Source organism: Oppia nitens, unplaced genomic scaffold (genome assembly GCF_028296485.1).
Source record: "Oppia nitens isolate AA-2021 unplaced genomic scaffold, nextdenovo-longstitch-racon4-pilon3 scaffold43_pilon_pilon_pilon, whole genome shotgun sequence".
Lineage (NCBI taxonomy): Eukaryota > Metazoa > Arthropoda > Arachnida > Sarcoptiformes > Oppiidae > Oppia > Oppia nitens.
Window position 1 is genome coordinate 19964 of NW_026533225.1, and position 18151 is coordinate 38114.

The 18151-nt window shown below is 26.7% G+C and overlaps 4 protein-coding genes across 5 annotated transcripts; 2 read left to right on the forward strand and 2 right to left on the reverse strand.

The window, feature by feature from the left end:
- Nucleotides 1-396: 396 nt before the first annotated feature.
- Nucleotides 397-10868, forward strand: LOC128959195 (trace amine-associated receptor 13c-like). Its single transcript, XM_054305135.1, has 4 exons — nt 397-846; nt 9566-9648; nt 9736-9949; nt 10482-10868. Exons 1-4 carry the CDS (start codon nt 397-399, stop codon nt 10866-10868), a joined length of 1134 nt encoding a protein of 377 aa, XP_054161110.1.
- Nucleotides 10869-11175: 307 nt separating this feature from the next.
- On the reverse strand, nt 11176-12899 carry LOC128959277 (rho GTPase-activating protein 19-like). Of its 2 annotated transcripts, XM_054305217.1 has the most exons (5): nt 12818-12899; nt 12579-12753; nt 12434-12514; nt 11716-12377; nt 11176-11655 (listed from the first exon to the last, which is right to left on the reverse strand). In XM_054305217.1, exons 2-5 carry the CDS (start codon nt 12727-12729, stop codon nt 11206-11208), a joined length of 1344 nt encoding a protein of 447 aa, XP_054161192.1. In that variant the 5' UTR covers nt 12730-12753; nt 12818-12899; the 3' UTR covers nt 11176-11205. The 2 variants fall into 2 exon arrangements, with proteins under 2 accessions (XP_054161192.1, XP_054161190.1); XM_054305215.1 differs by having other exon boundaries at nt 12579-12899.
- On the reverse strand, nt 12750-13842 carry LOC128959196 (uncharacterized). Its single transcript, XM_054305136.1, has 4 exons — nt 13734-13842; nt 13467-13669; nt 13172-13347; nt 12750-12753 (listed from the first exon to the last, which is right to left on the reverse strand). Exons 1-4 carry the CDS (start codon nt 13840-13842, stop codon nt 12750-12752), a joined length of 492 nt encoding a protein of 163 aa, XP_054161111.1.
- A 306-nt stretch (nt 13843-14148) lies between these two features.
- On the forward strand, nt 14149-16013 carry LOC128959197 (telomerase Cajal body protein 1-like). The gene is made up of 6 exons (XM_054305137.1): nt 14149-14454; nt 14846-14934; nt 15001-15224; nt 15294-15505; nt 15572-15813; nt 15875-16013. Exons 1-6 carry the CDS (start codon nt 14149-14151, stop codon nt 16011-16013), a joined length of 1212 nt encoding a protein of 403 aa, XP_054161112.1.
- Nucleotides 16014-18151: the final 2138 nt, after the last annotated feature.

Genomic DNA, 18151 nt, shown 5'->3' on the forward strand with positions numbered 1-18151 from the left:
GTAATTCATCATTATACTGCTAATGATATGTTTTAAGTAAATAATAGCTTCAAAGCTATAATTTATTTTTATTCAAATAATTAATTAAATTGTTTGAATATTGCATTTACAAGAGTGATAATAATTATTTAAAAATTAGGATTACTAATAGGTATCACATGTATGATAAAAAAAGTGGCTAAAGTGTGGGATCAATAAAATATATGTTTAAATAGTTATACTATTAATGACCTGAAGTGTAGGCATTAGCGCACTTGCATTGCATTACATTCACTGTTTTATGTTATATCTAATCGACTGAATAACTATTTTTGCAGTGAAATAGTGAATCTGTTGATAGAAACAACAGAAAGAGAGAAAAGGAGGATATTTTGCTTCAATTGTTTGACATAAGTCATGAATGAGTTGCCATTCAGAGGAAAGGCCTGTTGGCAAATATCTGACACAACTAACAGTTCTCTACATGTCATACAATCATTGACTGTTGAGGAATGTATTAAAGCAACGATTGTATTGTTGATAACAATAGCTGTAATAGTGTTGAATACTTTAATGATTGTCGTACTTCACAGTAAAAACTATTCCCGATATTTAAGAGATTTACCAAAAATTTTGATGACATCGCTATCATTGACCGACTTAGCCGTCGGAATACTGGTCACACCAATCAGTTTGATATCAATTGTCAAACAGTGTTGGCCGTGGAGTCCAACGGTGTGTGCAATTGAAGCCCTACTCATTGCCGCACTCTTTCACGAATCAACACTTTCTTTACTATGTATTGCTATCGATAGATATATTTGTATCATTCATCCACTTAGATATCACACACTTATGACTAAAAAGGTATCACTTTTTCACATTTATTATAATTACTAATAAAACTAATTATAATAATATTTATTAATTATTAGCTTATTATGTTTTTATAGTTTAATATATATGTGGTACTGTACTTATATCATTTTTAGCACTATCTTATATACTTTAAGTTAAATATATAAAATAAAATTACCGCAATAGCAATAAATTTATCATTTAAATAAAATAATCTATTTAATATAAATACAAGATATAAATACTGTCTAATCAGTTTATATATAGGAAATATTAATTATTATAAATACTATAAATTACTAAAAAATAATGAATAATTAATTAAAAATATAGTTAATGTAAGTATTTAGTTTTTACTTTTTACTTTATAATATTTATTATATGATAGTGTGGTAACTACTAAAACTTACATTAACTTACAAATTATATAATGACCTAGTGCATTGTTTTTTATTTTTTCTATTTTATTTATTATTTTATAATATAACTATTAATATTTTGCTAAAAATGCAATTTTTTGTTATTTTTATAAGATATCTTCAACTTAGTAATTATATTCAGTACTATAGTTGTGTTCAATATTTTTATTATTTTTAATGTATTTTAATCAATAAATAATTGCTGATAATATAAGATTATGACAAATAAAAGAATATTTTTTATAATAACACAAACATTTGGTTTTTTCCACACATTTCATACTATTAAATAACAAGTAATAATGTATAGAAAATATAATGTTATATGTTTTACACTTGAATTTTCATTGTTGTCAAACTGATATCCCATGAAATTTTATTGCCATTATATTAATATACTGTATATTTAAACAAATGAAGGAACAATTATTTTATTAATATTTTGCAATTTAAAATAAACAATTAAATATTGTAATGAGTAGATTTTATCATTACTGTTATAACTATAATATATCCTATTTCTATACCGTTTCAATATTATTTTAATAGCATTGCCATTTATATCTGGAAAGTGTTGATTATTTAGAGGTTTCATGAGAATTTTTGGGGTGAGTTACTCGCTTCACTTTCCATGCAATGATTTCACGTAAACCACTGGAATGGCCGCCACTATTGGCACAGTACTCCTGTAGTGGTTTAGGTTGTCTTAATTGTACATTGGGCACAATATTAGCTTTTACTACACAATTATTAATACAATCTATGTCTGATTGATCGTAAATTAAGACATTACTACTTTGCGGACCAATTATATAAAAGGTATTATCTCTGGTCCTGAGATTATTTAATTCAATTTGACCTTTACTATCAAACGAAACACTATTCAATGTTAAGACAGACTCATTGTTTTGAGAGTTAAGACTCGAAGTCTGTACCACTCGGGTCTGGTCAGAAGCTCTGAGACCAGTAAAAACTATTTTACTAGTTTGGTCACTCACTACACGTGACACAACTATAGTATACTGAAGACAGGACGATACAGTGTTATCAGCATCCATACAATGGCTGGCTAGCCGCAACACTTGCGCTAAAACAAACAAAAACCGACATTACTCAATGACAACAAATGTCTTGTCGCAATTAGAAACTGGTAACTAAAACATAACGATTGACTAACTGGTCGGGCCCTACCAATAATTGCCAACGAGAGAAGCCTCAAAGCCTCCCTCTAACCAAAACATGCAACAATACCCAATCTACTAGTAAGACTGAGTCTAATGGTCAGTACCATCACTCGGTACTACCGTCGGTAAAACAGGCGTATAGTCTATTCAAATACCCACTATAGGATAAGTAATGCTATACCCGTTGACCAACCCTGTGGCCAAACTATAAATCAGTCCTCTGACTCTGATGACATAACCAGGGGATCGTCACAAGCAATCTCTGGGGGAATCTAACCCATCTATGTCTCTCCAGCCGTGCCTACCCGGCACTAAATAAAGGCGTTTAAACACTAGTTAAACCCTACCCGACACTCGTCGGTGAAATGTGATATCACCCGAAACCTGTGTTACGGTGACTATCACTGGACTACTAATCTGTACTGTATATCATAACAATAGACAACAAAATTACACTCAACTAACATACATAGACAAGGACTATATTAGACAAAATTGTATGTGTGGTGGCGTCAATGATAAGGCGCTCATTAACTACAGCAAGCGGTGTCGCGTACACAACCGCCGCCGCATCGGTCAACGAATGCATCGCCGGAGAGTCACCAATCACATAAATTAACAAATCTATACAAACACATCATACACTCAAGTACGATAAAGACAATACATGACCGACAGATTGCCGACAGTATTACATAATTATCGTAACATTTCTATTATCTCACATACGGTATTCAGTTAAATCTGGTCAGACATAACTATGTCGTCTCTGGGGTCAATTGACATCACCTATAGGTTTTTGGCCGTGATATTGTAAGAACAGTGCATATGTAACAACAATAAACTATTAGGTGTCCAAATATTTATTTATACCGGGTCAGTCAATCCCGAAGGTGACTATAGACTCATAAAGTTAAGGCAAACCTTAACTATACTCTCGGATCACTATTGAGGAGCGTATGTTAACGGTCTTAAACTCAGTGTCCGTTATCGGCTATTAACACACAATCACGCGATCGGGAGACCGGAACCCTCTTGGGACCACTGGCCTGCCTAGTCAGTCAGTATCGAATAGTAACTATGCATTTCCCAACTAGGTTAGCGAAAGCACATATGTACTCGAGAAATCCACTGCTATGCATTCACACACACATTCACTCAAACAGCCGATAATTACAACAATCAACCAAACTAGTGCTATTGTCACGAAGACAGCAACCATTGGATCACCTAGTAAATTGTATTTTAAGGTCAGACTATTAGTGTTAAATAACACTGAGAACCGACAAAACTACAACTGTTTCACTAAAACGTAGGACTATTGCCGAAAAATCGGGCAGAGCCTTCGGCCGCCTGAAACACTTTCCGGGATGTCGGGGACTTCCATATGACACATATAGTAGTCTACACCAACAATAACTAAATATAGGTCAAAGGAGGTAAGGGAGGAGGACAGCRTAGCCGACAGATCTCTCGACACGACAGACCCGTTAGCATACTATCAATGGGAAGGGTATAACGGCATAACCGTACAGATCTCCCGACACGGCAGATCCGATGGTCAACCATCATAAGGTAGGTTAGGGTAGGTATGGTAAGGTTACATAACTGGACCGGAACCCCCGACACGGCGGCTCCGTCCATTAGTTATTTACGCGGGAAGGTTCGACAACATGACCGAACAGATCCCCCGACACGGCGGAACCGTCTGGCCAGTCATCTTACCTTGACTGTAGATAAGAAGGGACCTTTACGATACTGGAGCTCCCGACGCGGGAACCCACGGATTTAGGTCGCTTAGAAAAGGTAGGAGACAATAAATGGTAAAAACTTACATTTCAATCCAAAGGCTTTATTTTAAAATTGACATCAAAGGGTATACATCCAAGTATACGGACAGACCAATGAGAAGGGGGTCGAACCAGAAGGGGAGAGAACTGATCTGCTAACGGCTCTTAGCAGTACTAGTCTTATGCCTGTGACTACCAGTATCTCAATGATAAAATCATTGAGGATACACGGGGTTTTATAGTAAYGGTYGCRTCAATATAATTTTTCAAGGGGATATGGGAATATTTAGGTGATGTGTTTAGTGCCGAAAACCACTGCAATATAGCACTATTTATGCTATATTATATAACAGCAGATGTCAAAAAATTGAAAATCCGGCACTAAATGGGGAAAAATTAATACTATTTATGCTATGGTAAGGGTAAAGATTTTGGATTTTTCGTTATACTAAAATATACTACAGTAGTATATTTGTGTACAATTTTACTGTTAATAAAAAATTTTTACAGGATATCCATTGTAAGTATTGTTAAATATATTTTGGGTATTATATAATTAATTTAAATATTTATATTGACAATATACATATGATATTACTATAAACAAACAACAAAATTTTTAATATATAATTTATTATTACTAATAACGATCTATACAGTATTATACTAAAGTATTTAAGACAAACAATATGCAAAAATAAATGTACAATATATGACTATAAAAACATTATACCAATACATGTTTAATTTGTATGTAATTCAGTCATATAATAATAGAGTAGTATTTATTAAAATCGCATTTCATTTACATAACAACACAAAAGTTTGGAAAAAAGAAAAAACCTCTAATATTGTGATTTCTAGAAAACATTACTTTTAATGATATTATAAATATTTTTATCAAAACTATTTTATAAAATTTTTTATAATTTTTATTCTAATTACTATAAAAACAAAATTAACAAATAGATTCATTAAATTATTAATAAATTGTAAAAATCAGTAAAATTCATTATTTACAACATATACTGCTATAGTAAATGTAATATTCGATAATTTTATTAGATTTACAAATTAAAGTTATGCAAAACCTTATATTAGCATAATTAACAACAATTATAATAACAAAAACAATTAATTAAATATTTATAGATTAAAAAGTTATATAACATGTGTTTATACCGGTGTTAACATAACATAAGTTATATAACACTAATATTAATTAAATTTTTAAGTTGACTTTAAAACGTCATTTTCATAGTATGTTCAAAATATATACCAATTGACAAACATTACATCAGAGTCTTTGAGGGTTTATATCTCAGTAATGGTATAATAAAATTTCACCAAATTTGTGTTCACCAAAATAAAGAAAATATCCTCAAAAAATTATATCTAATACTTTTGAAATTATTAATATTTTAACCAAATATTACATTTTCATATAATTTACATTCAGTTTACATACACTTACTATTAGAACTTATGTGTTCACTAATTTGACACTAAAGTGGAGTCCATTGTATTCGGCATTAATTTAACTTAAATCATATTCGAATCAATACAGAGACCAATGGAGTCCACTTTAGTGTCAATTTGGTTAATACATGAATTAGTGTTTGTATTTATATTGTAATATTTAATTAAATTTTTAATAATTTCAGAAGTATTAGATATATTTTTAAAAATTTTATGATAAATTTTTGAGGATATTTTCTTTATTATAGACAAATTTGGTGATATTTTATTATACCATTCAAGATATAAACAATTAAAGACTATATGTTAATGTGGTGTCCATTGGTGTATATTATATAAGTAGTTATAATATTGTAGAAATATTACCAAATATTTATATAATAAATGATAGAATATATTCAGTATATACTATAGTTTAGTCATTAAGAAATTTTCGAGAAAGTTTCATTACACTATAATTATTAATTTAATATAATTAATAAAAGTTTGAAAATTACTACATTTAAAACATATTTTAAGTTTTTTAAATTAAAATTTATATTAATATACATTATATAACAAAATTTCAATTATATAGGCGTTTACTGTATATATAATATATAAATAGACAATAAATGCTGTATATGTGAGTTCAAGAATATATTGTAAATTATAATTTTTGAAGTCTGTAGAAATTTTCTTATTGGAATTTATTGGAAATTTCTATTTGTCTCTAAATGTATAAAACATATTTATGAAAGCCCTCATTCACTAAAATTATTGAACCATAAAATAAAAGAAATAATTTAAAACTATGAAAATGTGAATTAAATTATAGTGTATAATAAATTATTAATAATACAGTATTATTGTTCATCTATTTTCATAAATAATTATTATTTATAAGTGATTCCTCTATTTTTAACATATATTGAAATACTTTTATAAGAATATATTTATTTGTATTTATATATATCAGGGTTATTATTAATTAAATTAAGCCGAATTTTATTAAAATTATGTGATTAAAAACAAAAATAAATTGTTCAATAAAGTAATAATGTTACATGTACGATATTATTTTTAAATGAGTAAAATAATGATAAATATATCTATAATAATGTATTTTTTTTGTAAATTATTTTAATTTTTGTCATTACTATAAATTTTAGAATTAGTCAGTTTAAAATTAACAGATAAAATAAAATAATTAGTATTAAGTTAATTTTTATCTAAATATAGTATTATTTTAATAAAAATGTATATCAGAAAAACTTTAAAATAATTTATTTCAAAAAAGTAATGTTTTAATTAGAATGATATTTTAAGATATTTAAAAAAAATTATAATAAATTATACTGTAAAAATTAATAATTTTATTATTTTAAATTTTGCATTTTAATGGCAGAATTATATTTTATTTTCAATAATTTTAATTAAAATTAGAGTTTTTCTTAATGTATGAAAATAATTTGAAAATTTAAAGACTTTATGGGAAAATTTTCATACTTTGCTCGGAATTTCTTCCAATTTACTATGAATTTTAGGAAATTTTGAAAATTATTTTTGACTCCCTAGATTTTTAAATTTTTATAAAAAATGTCGTTTAAAAATGCAATAAAATGTACACCCTACCCCAAGATTTTTCGAGATTTTTAAAATTTTACTTCAACCTATACCCCCTAAAATCCAAAATCTTGATTAACTCTGATATATACTGTTTATATATTTAACATTTAAATAAATTGTAATATCTAAATATATAGAATAATTATAATAATAATTGAAAATTTTAATTTTAACATTAAACAATAAATAGTTTCAACTTTAATTCAAACTAAAACTATTCCGATAATATGATATAATAATTTTTTACTATTTAGATTATATCAAATAATATTTTCCAATGTTATTATAAATTTAGTTTTTATTTAGAGTAAATAATTATTTTATTTTATTGCTTTTATTATAATCAAATTACTATAATTCTAGTTTTAAAAGGTAATATACAGTCCTTATGATCTACCGAAAACTCGGGCCCTTTTTATGTATATTACATATGTTTTTTGTGTAACTATATCTCTATTAAATTATTATATAATTACATAAATGATGTCGCATTTTTTTAAACAACTCATGACAATATGGTATCTTTTATAATTACCAAATGTAACACAAAAAACATAAGTAACATAAATAAAAAAGTACCGAGTTTGTTCTGAAAATGTTTAGTGTATATTAAGTTTTAGTTCACACGTAGTCTCAATTTAAATTATATAAAAATAATTTAATAAAACTCAACAATATTGTAATAAAAACATTGTTTAACAAATAATATATATTTATTAGGATTAACACTGTAGTCATTTTTTGTGAATCTTAATTAATTTGCTAAAAATATGTAAATATACTGTTAATTTAACATTATATTTACATATTTTTAGCAAATTAATTAAGATTCACAAAAATGACTACAGTTTGAACACAGTTTAGCTCAAAACACACTAAAATTAATTACAAAAAATGTAAATAAAATATTTCTATTTTCTTTCATTTCAATAAAAAAAATTCTCAAAAAACACTTTGTCATTAATTTTATGTTATAATAGTTATAATAATTATCCTTTTAATTAATTGACAAATATTAGTAATATTCTTAGTAATAATAGTAATAAAAGTACAGTATTTAAGAATAATATATTTTTATAAAATTTTAAAAGATTTTTTAACTGAATTCGTTGTGTGTATGTGTATGTGTATGTGTATGTGTATGTGTATGTGTATGTGTATGTGTATGTGTATGTGTATGTGTATGTGTATGTGTATGTGTATGTGTATGTGTATGTGTATGTGTATGTGTATGTGTATGTGTATGTGTATGTGTATGTGTATGTGTATGTGTATGTGTATGTGTATGTGTATGTGTATGTGTATGTGTATGTGTATGTGTATGTGTATGTGTATGTGTATGTGTATGTGTATGTGTATGTGTATGTGTATGTGTATGTGTATGTGTATGTGTATGTGTATGTGTATGTGTATGTGTATGTGTATGTGTATGTGTATGTGTATGTGTATGTGTATGTGTATGTGTATGTGTATGTGTATGTGTATGTGTATGTGTATGTGTATGTGTATGTGTATGTGTATGTGTATGTGTATGTGTATGTGTATGTGTATGTGTATGTGTATGTGTATGTGTATGTGTATGTGTATGTGTATGTGTATGTGTATGTGTATGTGTATGTGTATGTGTATGTGTATGTGTATGTGTATGTGTATGTGTATGTGTATGTGTATGTGTATGTGTATGTGTATGTGTATGTGTATGTGTATGTGTATGTGTATGTGTATGTGTATGTGTATGTGTATGTGTATGTGTATGTGTATGTGTGTCTTGTTCATTTTCAACTATTGTTGACTATTCTCAAATGTCTCTATTGTTTTAATATACTGTACTGTATGTTATAAATTTTTACATAATATTTTATATTTAAATAATGAATAAATTTTATTGATGTTTTTATAAGTATTATAAAGTAAATTTAATATTTTATAAATTAAAATATAAAAATATTGAATAATGTATATTTTGTAAAATATGTTTTTAAAGATACATATAAATAACTTAATTTTGTTTTTATTTTTGAAAGTTTAGTAGTAACAACATTAAAATTTACTTATATATCAATAGTATTTTAGAAAATAATAAATGCTGCAATGTAAATTTAGTTATATGCTAATTAGTGAATCAATATATTTAAATTTGACTGAAAGAAACGATATGTTATTAAATTAGTTTATCAATTAGTAATTTATAATAAACTTAAAATATGTGCAATTAATTACTGATTGCTATTAATGTATAACTCAATAGATTTGTTATGCAATGGTATCGCTGTCTTGGTTTATGTCATTTTCAGTATACGCTATACTTATTTATCCCAATGCAGAGTATCGGTTAGTATTGAATCGATCAATCATTTTATATTTTTAATTACTATATTATTAAATAACATTTTTGACATTTATTTCATTTTTAAAAAGCTATGATTCAAATGGTATAATGAGTTGCGAACCATTTTATGAGAAAAAATTGATAATAATATTAGCGACGACACTATTTTTTATACCACCGGCCTTTACACTCGTCTACTGCTATATAAAAATCTTAAGAGTAGCGCACCGGCAGATCAAAAACATACAAAAATGTCCATCAAATGCTTACAGTACTATCCAGGGATACGACAATATTCGCAAAGTAAATACAGTATTGTATTCACAATAATCACTAATTTAAGTGATTATTACAATTAGTTATTTTAGTATTTATAGCATTTTGATTATACAATTTAAATAATATAATTGTGTTAATAGAGTATAAAAATATTCAACTAAATGCTGTCACTTTTTATATTAAATTAGTTATCAGATTATATTTTAATAGCTATACATAATTGAAAAAATATGTCTTTAAAAAGTCTTATATGTAGTGAAATGTTATTCCAACCCATAATTATTATTATTAAAAGATTTTCTAATATCTATTTTACATAGATTTCAATACTTTAATGTTTAGTAAAAATAATTCATTAAATAACTATATTATAAAAGAACAATTAAAATCATATTAAATATTTGATATATTAAATAATGTTAATAAATAGTATATTAAAGTATATGTGAAATAATGATTGTTACAAAAGAATTAGTTTATAACACTAAAACATTAACATTTAATAATTAGTATCATAAATATAATACTTACCATAAAATTTTACATTTTATAATAGTTTAATGTGAAGGAAAAGAAGAAAACATATCGTATTTTAGTAACTCTGGGCTCCATATCTGTAGGCTTTTTGATTGCAGTGACTCCGTGGACACTAACAGAGCTGATATCGTCAGTCTGGAAGGTCAACCTCCCGAGTAATGTCGAGTTTGTCGTCACTTGGATTGCCATAAGTAACTCATTCTGGAATCCTATTCTCTACGGACTACTAAACAAATCTTTCCGAAGTGTCGCTTATGAACTCATCTCAAGATTTTTATTCAAAAATTGTTTGACGCGAATCATTGCAAACAGTTTTATATTTAATAATCGATTTCACAATCGAAACTCTTCACCAAATAGTGGTAGAGTTGACTTTATTTTGCCGCAAACTGACGGATCAGTTTGACATTCATTAAAAATTACTTATATTATTAATGCTAATAAATTATTATGTATTTTTTTAATTATAAATGTCATGCAATTTGTAAATATTTATTTTGTTTAATTTCATTAAAATTTTTAAAAAATGTTTATCAAAACGTATCGTTTTTTAATTAAAAAAGATTGTATTTCTAAAAAAATTGAATACTTTATGCCTATAAGCACTATAGTTTTCTTATAAACATATGAAATACAGTAATATAAAATATTTATAATACATTAGTTATTAAAATAAGTAAATGTATATAAAACTATAGTATAAAATATTGTGTAATAAAACTAATTACAAATGTATAATAATATTACATAATAATTGGTTCCCGATTACCGACTTTACGAACACTTAATCTTATTTTTTTGTTAGCATTTTCAATGCTAGCACTTAATGGTGTGACACATGACTCGGGATTTGGTTGACAATTGTCAGTCTTATTATACATTTGATGATTAAGTTTGGTTGGAGTTGGAGATGACTTCTCAGAACAACAACTTAATGGAGAAGTAAAGAGATTTTTACTTAATTTTTGTTTTGCAATTTCTGAGTCGGAGTTAGTGCCAAATAAAAACTGTTGTCCAGCTTTGAGTACACTTCCAATCGATGTCTTTAACTTTTTGTTAGAATTGTCGAAATTCTTTTGTTTCAAAAGTGGTGTTCCCTTTCCATTCTCTCTATTGAAACGTTTGATCCATTTTTTCTTCATTGGAGTTCCAGAGTTTGGCATACTTTGGATATAAGCGTAAAGTTGAGCGACCTTTCAATAAAAAACAAATTAAGTTTTAAAATGTTATTTCTATTTATTATACGTTAATACTTGAGCTGACGTAAAGTCGTCAGAAGTGTTATTGTTTTGAACACAAAACTGATGGCCAGTGTTTACGGCTGCCAACGATGTTGTGCTCTCAGACTTATTGTTTTCAATCAGTTCAAGTTGTTTATCCACATCAAGAATCAACTGTTTTGGTGGTAAACATACAAATTCTGAATTATCAATCATAAAAATCAATGTCTGAGTAAATAAATCCAAATGTTGCTGTAATTCAATGGCTGAGAAACTTCGCGGACAAAACAAATGCGGTGCAAAAATTGTGGCCAAACTTATTGAAGTCATTTTGTTTTGTTCAACATTAGAGATCACTTTATCAAATAAAGACAGCAATTCATGGATCAGTTGTCTATTAGGCGCCGGTAATAAAAGTAAAATTAATTGAATTGCAGTTAATTTCTTCGATGTCTTCGTAGGAGAAGTAATAGTATCACATAATTGTGAGATTTTCTTCAAAAAAGGATACTTTGATTCAGTCATTAGTGGTTCGGGAAGTTCTGAAATAAATCTCTTCAAAACACTGCAACAGTCGTGAACTGTAAACCGATTGGCATATAAGTCAACCGTCACTCCCATTGATATCAACTCTTTTAACTCCATTTGTCTTACAGTACTTCCGCTCTTCCGGAATATGCCTTCATTTAAGATGTCTTGAGACAAATTGCAAATTAAGACATTTGTGTCATTTCAAGTACTAAAGACTTACTTTTATCATTTGTGATGAATTCAATCAATTGATTAACACAACAGATGCCCTCTTGAGTTAGTGGTGACCCAAAAATAGTATCTATTGTTCAATGAATTCAAGACATTCACTACACTCCAAGCTATCAAATATATTCATCACTTACCACTTGGCGTCTGAAGTGACCTCTTCTTCCCAATCGTTTGCTCTTTTGAATTGATATCAAAGTTTAAGTCAATTATAAACGAGAGATGACTTTGAATTAATTGAGTTAACAATTGATTATCTTTAAGACGCAACCTATCGATTGAATTCATTGTATTGATGGTAATGTGTGTCACCTAATGGTCGACAATCAGATAAAATCAATTGATATGTTGTCAACAGTTTGTAAACATTTGTTACAATAGTTTTAATATGAAATCTGTTGCAAACATATTGTAAACTGCGGTCTCATTTCAAACCATCCAATCATATGTTAATATCATATGACGTCTATTCAAATATATTTGCTTTCACTCATCAATAATGTCTATACAATACTACGGTATAAAACTCTATACATTTGTACAACTTTTCACTTTTACTTGCATTGCATTCAATAATAATTATTATTTGATTTGCATTTTATAGTAAAATTTAATTTTATATTATAATTATTTATTTTAATTATATATTAATTTAAATTATGATAAATTAAACACTAATTTATTGAATTTTGAAATTTATAGTTTTATTAATTGTTTTTCAATTGATAACAATGAATCCACTTTTGTCTTCAATTCATTCTTAATTGTAATCATTTGTAAAACTCTTTGTTGGCATTCAATTAGTTCTTGTCTTTTGTGACCATTAGGTCCAAACTGACGACAAAAATTCAATGATTTGTTTAACAAATTATGGATTCTTTGCTTTCGATCTGTTCTTAACTTTTCCTTTAGTAGTAATTGAATAAATAGTTTATTAATTATCATATGTTTTGAATTAATTAATTAGTTATAACTGTTATGAAAATAACAAATGTCTATAAACTTATGATAAGATAATATCAAACCATTTGTCTCTTTAATTGGTCTATCTTTGAGATGAAGGTATGGATGTGTTGTTGAAGTAAATCATTTTGTGTGTTCATCAAAGTTACTTGAGTTGTAATGTCGACGACTTGGATCTGCTTTAACTCAATATGACGTTTGATATCATTTAATTGATTGTTTAATTGAGACAATTGTTGTTCATATGTCTCGACACGAGTTCGTACTGAAAGACAATAAACAAATTGATAGTCAATTGGTTATCATTGATGTGGAAGAAGTGGTTAAACCTGTGTTGAGTGCAATCTTCTTATTATTAAATTTGGTCTCATTTTCAATGAGTTCTTCAAATAAATGACTTAACGTTTTGGTCTCCATTTGTTGCCAATTGTTATCCATTTAGTCTTAATTGGTATCCAATCATAACAAACACAATCAGTGATTACGTATCAATCGAATCAATCACTTAATCAACGCTTCAAATATTGGCTCACTTTTCATACAACACTCGCCTATTGGTTGAGTCAATGAATCACGTGATTCATTGTTTGAATGGTTTGAGTGTAAATGTGTGGCAAAACATATGATAATCACATTTATATGACATTTATAGCACATGTTGTCAATGGGTTAACAATAGGTAAACAATAGGTAAACAATAGGTAAACAATAGGTAAACAATAGGTTAATCATTATATTAAACAAATGGAGGATATAATTGAAGAACCATCACATCGTTTGAATCAATTATTAGATGAAACAACTATACAAACGAGTGATGACAGTGATGGACAAAATAAGTGTGACTATGATTGGACTAAATCACCGAAACTGATCAACAAATGTTTTAATCAATTCAATGATTCAAACAATTGTCTAAAAGGTTGCAAATGGTCTCCCGATGGTTCATGTCTTATGACAAACAGTGATGATCACTGTTTAAGACTTTTTAATTTACCACAAAATTTGTGTCAAAATCCTATTATTTTAGACGAAGACGTCGAAGAAATGGTAATTTTGTTGATTTATAAAAAGTGTTAAAATTATTTATAAACAAATTGACAAATGATGTGATAATTAAAGGCGAATTTGATTGCTTTGCATGTCTTTAATCAATTGATCGACAAGTGTTAACACAATTGATATCAATTGATCAAAATATAATTTATTTTGATTATACAGTAATTATGCAAATATTAATATATTGAATGTTTTAATTAATTAAAAACTATTTATCTCAGTATTGGTAAATAGTGTAATACATTCATTACATTTTCATTATAATTAAACTCAAAATGATATTTATTATTATCTGATGTCTAATAAACAATATATTTAGTCCTATATATTAGTTAACTTTGAGATCTTTATATTAATTTTCATATACTTTACTTGAGATTAGAGTCCAGTGCTTAAGATAAAAGAAAGTGAAATCATATATGATTTTTGTTGGTATCCACTCATGAACTCATGCCATCCATCCACATGTCTGTGAGTTTTATCAAAATTATAATTATTTATTAATTATCTAATATATGTCTAATTTTATTAATCAAGTCTTATGACAACCAGTCGTGATAATCCAATTCATTTATGGGACGCCTATACGGGACAACTTGTTTGTACGTATAGAGCATACAATTATGCCGATGAAGTAATAGCGGCTAATTGTGTGGCTTTTAGTGCTGACGGAACTAAAATATATTCGGGTTTTGAGAAATGGATCCGAGTTTTTGATACTTCTTCTCCCGGAAGAGTCTGTGATTCTAAACAAACTTACAGTAAGTTTTATATAAATATATTTTTATGATAACATTTGTTTAAAATTTTTATTTTGTTTATTTTTAAAGTGGACAAAACGGGTCAAAAGGGAATCATATCATGTATTGCAGTAAATCCTTTGAATCCAAATATTATAGCTTTTGGTTCATATGATAAAAGTATTGGACTTTATGAAGAACCAAGTCTTGTAAATATATGTGTATTAATGGGACAAAAGGGAGGACTAACACACATCCAGTTTTCAGCAGATGGCCACAGACTATATAGTGGCGGAAGAAAAGTATTTACAATTACCGGTAATTTTTTTATTGACATTTCATAATACATTTTGTATTAAAATTTATAGGATTCAGAGATACTTTGTTGGGATATTAGAAATGTCGGTCAAGTGTTGTCTGTCATCACTCGTAGTGTTAATACTAATCAAAGAGTATATTTTGACTTATCATGTGATTCAAAATATTTAGCGACAGGAAGTGATAATGGAATGGTCTATATTTATGACACCAAAAGTGATGATATCAATGATGATATACTCAAATCTTGTAACTCATTTGAGGCACACAATGATTGTGCTAACGGTGTGGCGTAAGTGAAGTATTTATTGAAGTTTGTGACCTTTTATAGCTTAGTGTTTAAATATTTGTAGTTTTCATCCAACATTACCTCTATTGTCGACTACTTCAGGTCAACGAAGATTTGCCGACGTATCTGACAGTGAAGATGAAGACTTGTCTTTATTAAAGACTAAACAAGAAAACAGTTTAAAGTTTTGGTGGAATTATTAATATTTCCAATGCCTTATATTTAAGTAAAATTTAATCATTTATTAATTGTTAAATAAATATTACTGTTATTTAATAATAACTGATTCAATTATACCATACTTTATAACAGTTAGCGGTATATTGATTGTACGGTATAGATATAACATACAGTAAATATATAACTTAACAAAATTGTTGTGCAATTCAATAAACTACTTTAAATTTTATTATGTAATATAAGTTGTTAATAAATATGTATATATACTGTATATAACTTAATTATTGTATTTGAAAATTACTAAAATAAAATCATTTCAATCAATTTTATAGTTTTTAGTATATTTATTTTACAATACTTTAGGCTCTAAATCAAATCTAAAGCTGCGTTCACACTAATGCTTATCCAAGTAGACTTGACTTGAACTCAAGTCAAGTTTCAAGTAACATGTGTTCACATTGCTACACTTAAGTTTATCTAATTTTATAAAAATTAATCAAATTATTGAAATTATTTTATTAATTTTGATGTTAATTATAAAAATTATACAAAAATAATTAATTTTTATTTATTAAACAATTTAAATGTAATATTTTTGCTAGACAGCTAAGCAGGCATTTAAAACGTAATAATATTTACATATTATACTTAACACTGATTGGCTAAGTTTATAAGTCTCGTGTGTTCACACTGTACTTAATGAAGTAAACTTACTTAAGAAGGGGTCACTACTGTACTTGAGTTAAGTCAAGGTAACTCAAGTAAGTACATGTGTGAACACCAAAACTTAAGTCAAGTCTACTTAGATTTTGTCCGTGTGAACGCAGCTTAAAGTTTATTATTATCATGATAAATTTTTAATTTTAAAGTCGCCTTATTTTTAATAACATTTATAAATAATATAATTACACTTACAGTATACTTACGGTATATAAAGTAATATCTGTTTAACAAATTTTACTAATAATAACATGTTGTAAGGTTTTACTTGCTTAAATACCCTATGAGAAATTAACATTAGACTTGCTTTGTGACCTATGAAAAATTAATATGTTACTAGCTTTGATACAATAGATATTTATATATTTAATTAAAATATTATTACATTCATTATAATCACATTTAATAACACATTATATTATATAAAACATAACATTACTTTACATTACATATATAGCAAAGCACTAAAAGTAGTTAGCCTTGAAACAATGCCTATGAATACAATACATTCTAATACAATGTATAACAATGTATAACAATACTAAACATTAAAAATTTTTAGTCAAAAAAATTTCAAAAAAATTTAAAAAAAAAAAAAAAAAAAAAAAAATCAAAAATATTGAATGTCTAAAAGTGTCATCAAAACCTAAAAAAAGTCAACCGTTAAAAAGTTAGCCATTGAAACTAATGTTAAATACTTATTTAAGCTATACTTTTAGTATTAACTTTATACGTATACTGTTAAGGTGTGGGTTTTCGGGCCTTAAGCCCGGAGATCGATTCCGTCCTAGAGACACTTTAGTGTTGAATCAATCATTGTTAGTCGAACGCGGATAATATAAGGTAGTACAGTAAAATTCTTAATATATCTCACCCAATACATTTAGTTAAACGTAAGTTTAATAGTATGAGTAAATTAACATTGATTGAAGTGGCAAAAGCATTAGCTAAGCTAAAGCTTTTGCACTATTTTAATATGATTTTAATCTAAATTAATTTATATTTAAATAGCAATTAAGTGCAAATGTTTTTAGTTTAAATTAAAGCTTAAATTTAGTATAAATTTAAATTTTAAATTAAGTTTGAATTAAAGTTTAAATTTAGTTTAAAATTATTTGTTTAATTTGATCTAATTAAAATACAAACATTATTAAATTAAAATTATGTAAACTAACTGTTAGACTAACAATTTAATTAGTATACTAAACATATAATATACTAATTTAAATAAAACACTTAATATAAAGTAAAAAAATAATATATATATAATATTAATGTAAATAATGTTATATATGAAATAATAAAATCACTATAAAATAACATAAAATTCAATTTAAATATTGTTTAATTAGATAGTTATTACTATACTATTAAACTTATTAAAATTTGGCTGTAATTATATTTTAAATAAAAATAATTATAAATAAAACATAATATGTTA

Excerpts from the sequence above, each read along its gene's own strand:
- LOC128959195 (XM_054305135.1), top strand. The coding sequence starts at position 397 with ATGAATGAGTTGCCATTCAGAGGAAAGGCCTGTTGGCAAATATCTGAC. Across the intron at positions 847-9,565 it reads ACACACTTATGACTAAAAAG|ATTTGTTATGCAATGGTATC; the intron begins GTATCACTTTTT and ends ATAACTCAATAG. Across the intron at positions 9,649-9,735 it reads TATCCCAATGCAGAGTATCG|CTATGATTCAAATGGTATAA; the intron begins GTTAGTATTGAA and ends ATTTTTAAAAAG.
- LOC128959277 (XM_054305217.1), bottom strand. The coding sequence starts at position 12,729 with ATGAATTCAATCGATAGGTTGCGTCTTAAAGATAATCAATTGTTAACT. Across the intron at positions 12,515-12,578 it reads GTCACTTCAGACGCCAAGTG|ATACTATTTTTGGGTCACCA; the intron begins GTAAGTGATGAA and ends ATTGAACAATAG. Across the intron at positions 11,656-11,715 it reads ACGACTTTACGTCAGCTCAA|GTCGCTCAACTTTACGCTTA; the intron begins GTATTAACGTAT and ends TTTTATTGAAAG.
- LOC128959196 (XM_054305136.1), bottom strand. The coding sequence starts at position 13,842 with ATGGATAACAATTGGCAACAAATGGAGACCAAAACGTTAAGTCATTTA. Across the intron at positions 13,670-13,733 it reads GAAGATTGCACTCAACACAG|TACGAACTCGTGTCGAGACA; the intron begins GTTTAACCACTT and ends ATTGTCTTTCAG. Across the intron at positions 13,348-13,466 it reads ACCAATTAAAGAGACAAATG|GAAAAGTTAAGAACAGATCG; the intron begins GTTTGATATTAT and ends TTACTACTAAAG.
- LOC128959197 (XM_054305137.1), top strand. The coding sequence starts at position 14,149 with ATGGAGGATATAATTGAAGAACCATCACATCGTTTGAATCAATTATTA. Across the intron at positions 15,225-15,293 it reads TGATTCTAAACAAACTTACA|TGGACAAAACGGGTCAAAAG; the intron begins GTAAGTTTTATA and ends TTATTTTTAAAG. Across the intron at positions 15,506-15,571 it reads TATATAGTGGCGGAAGAAAA|GATTCAGAGATACTTTGTTG; the intron begins GTATTTACAATT and ends TAAAATTTATAG.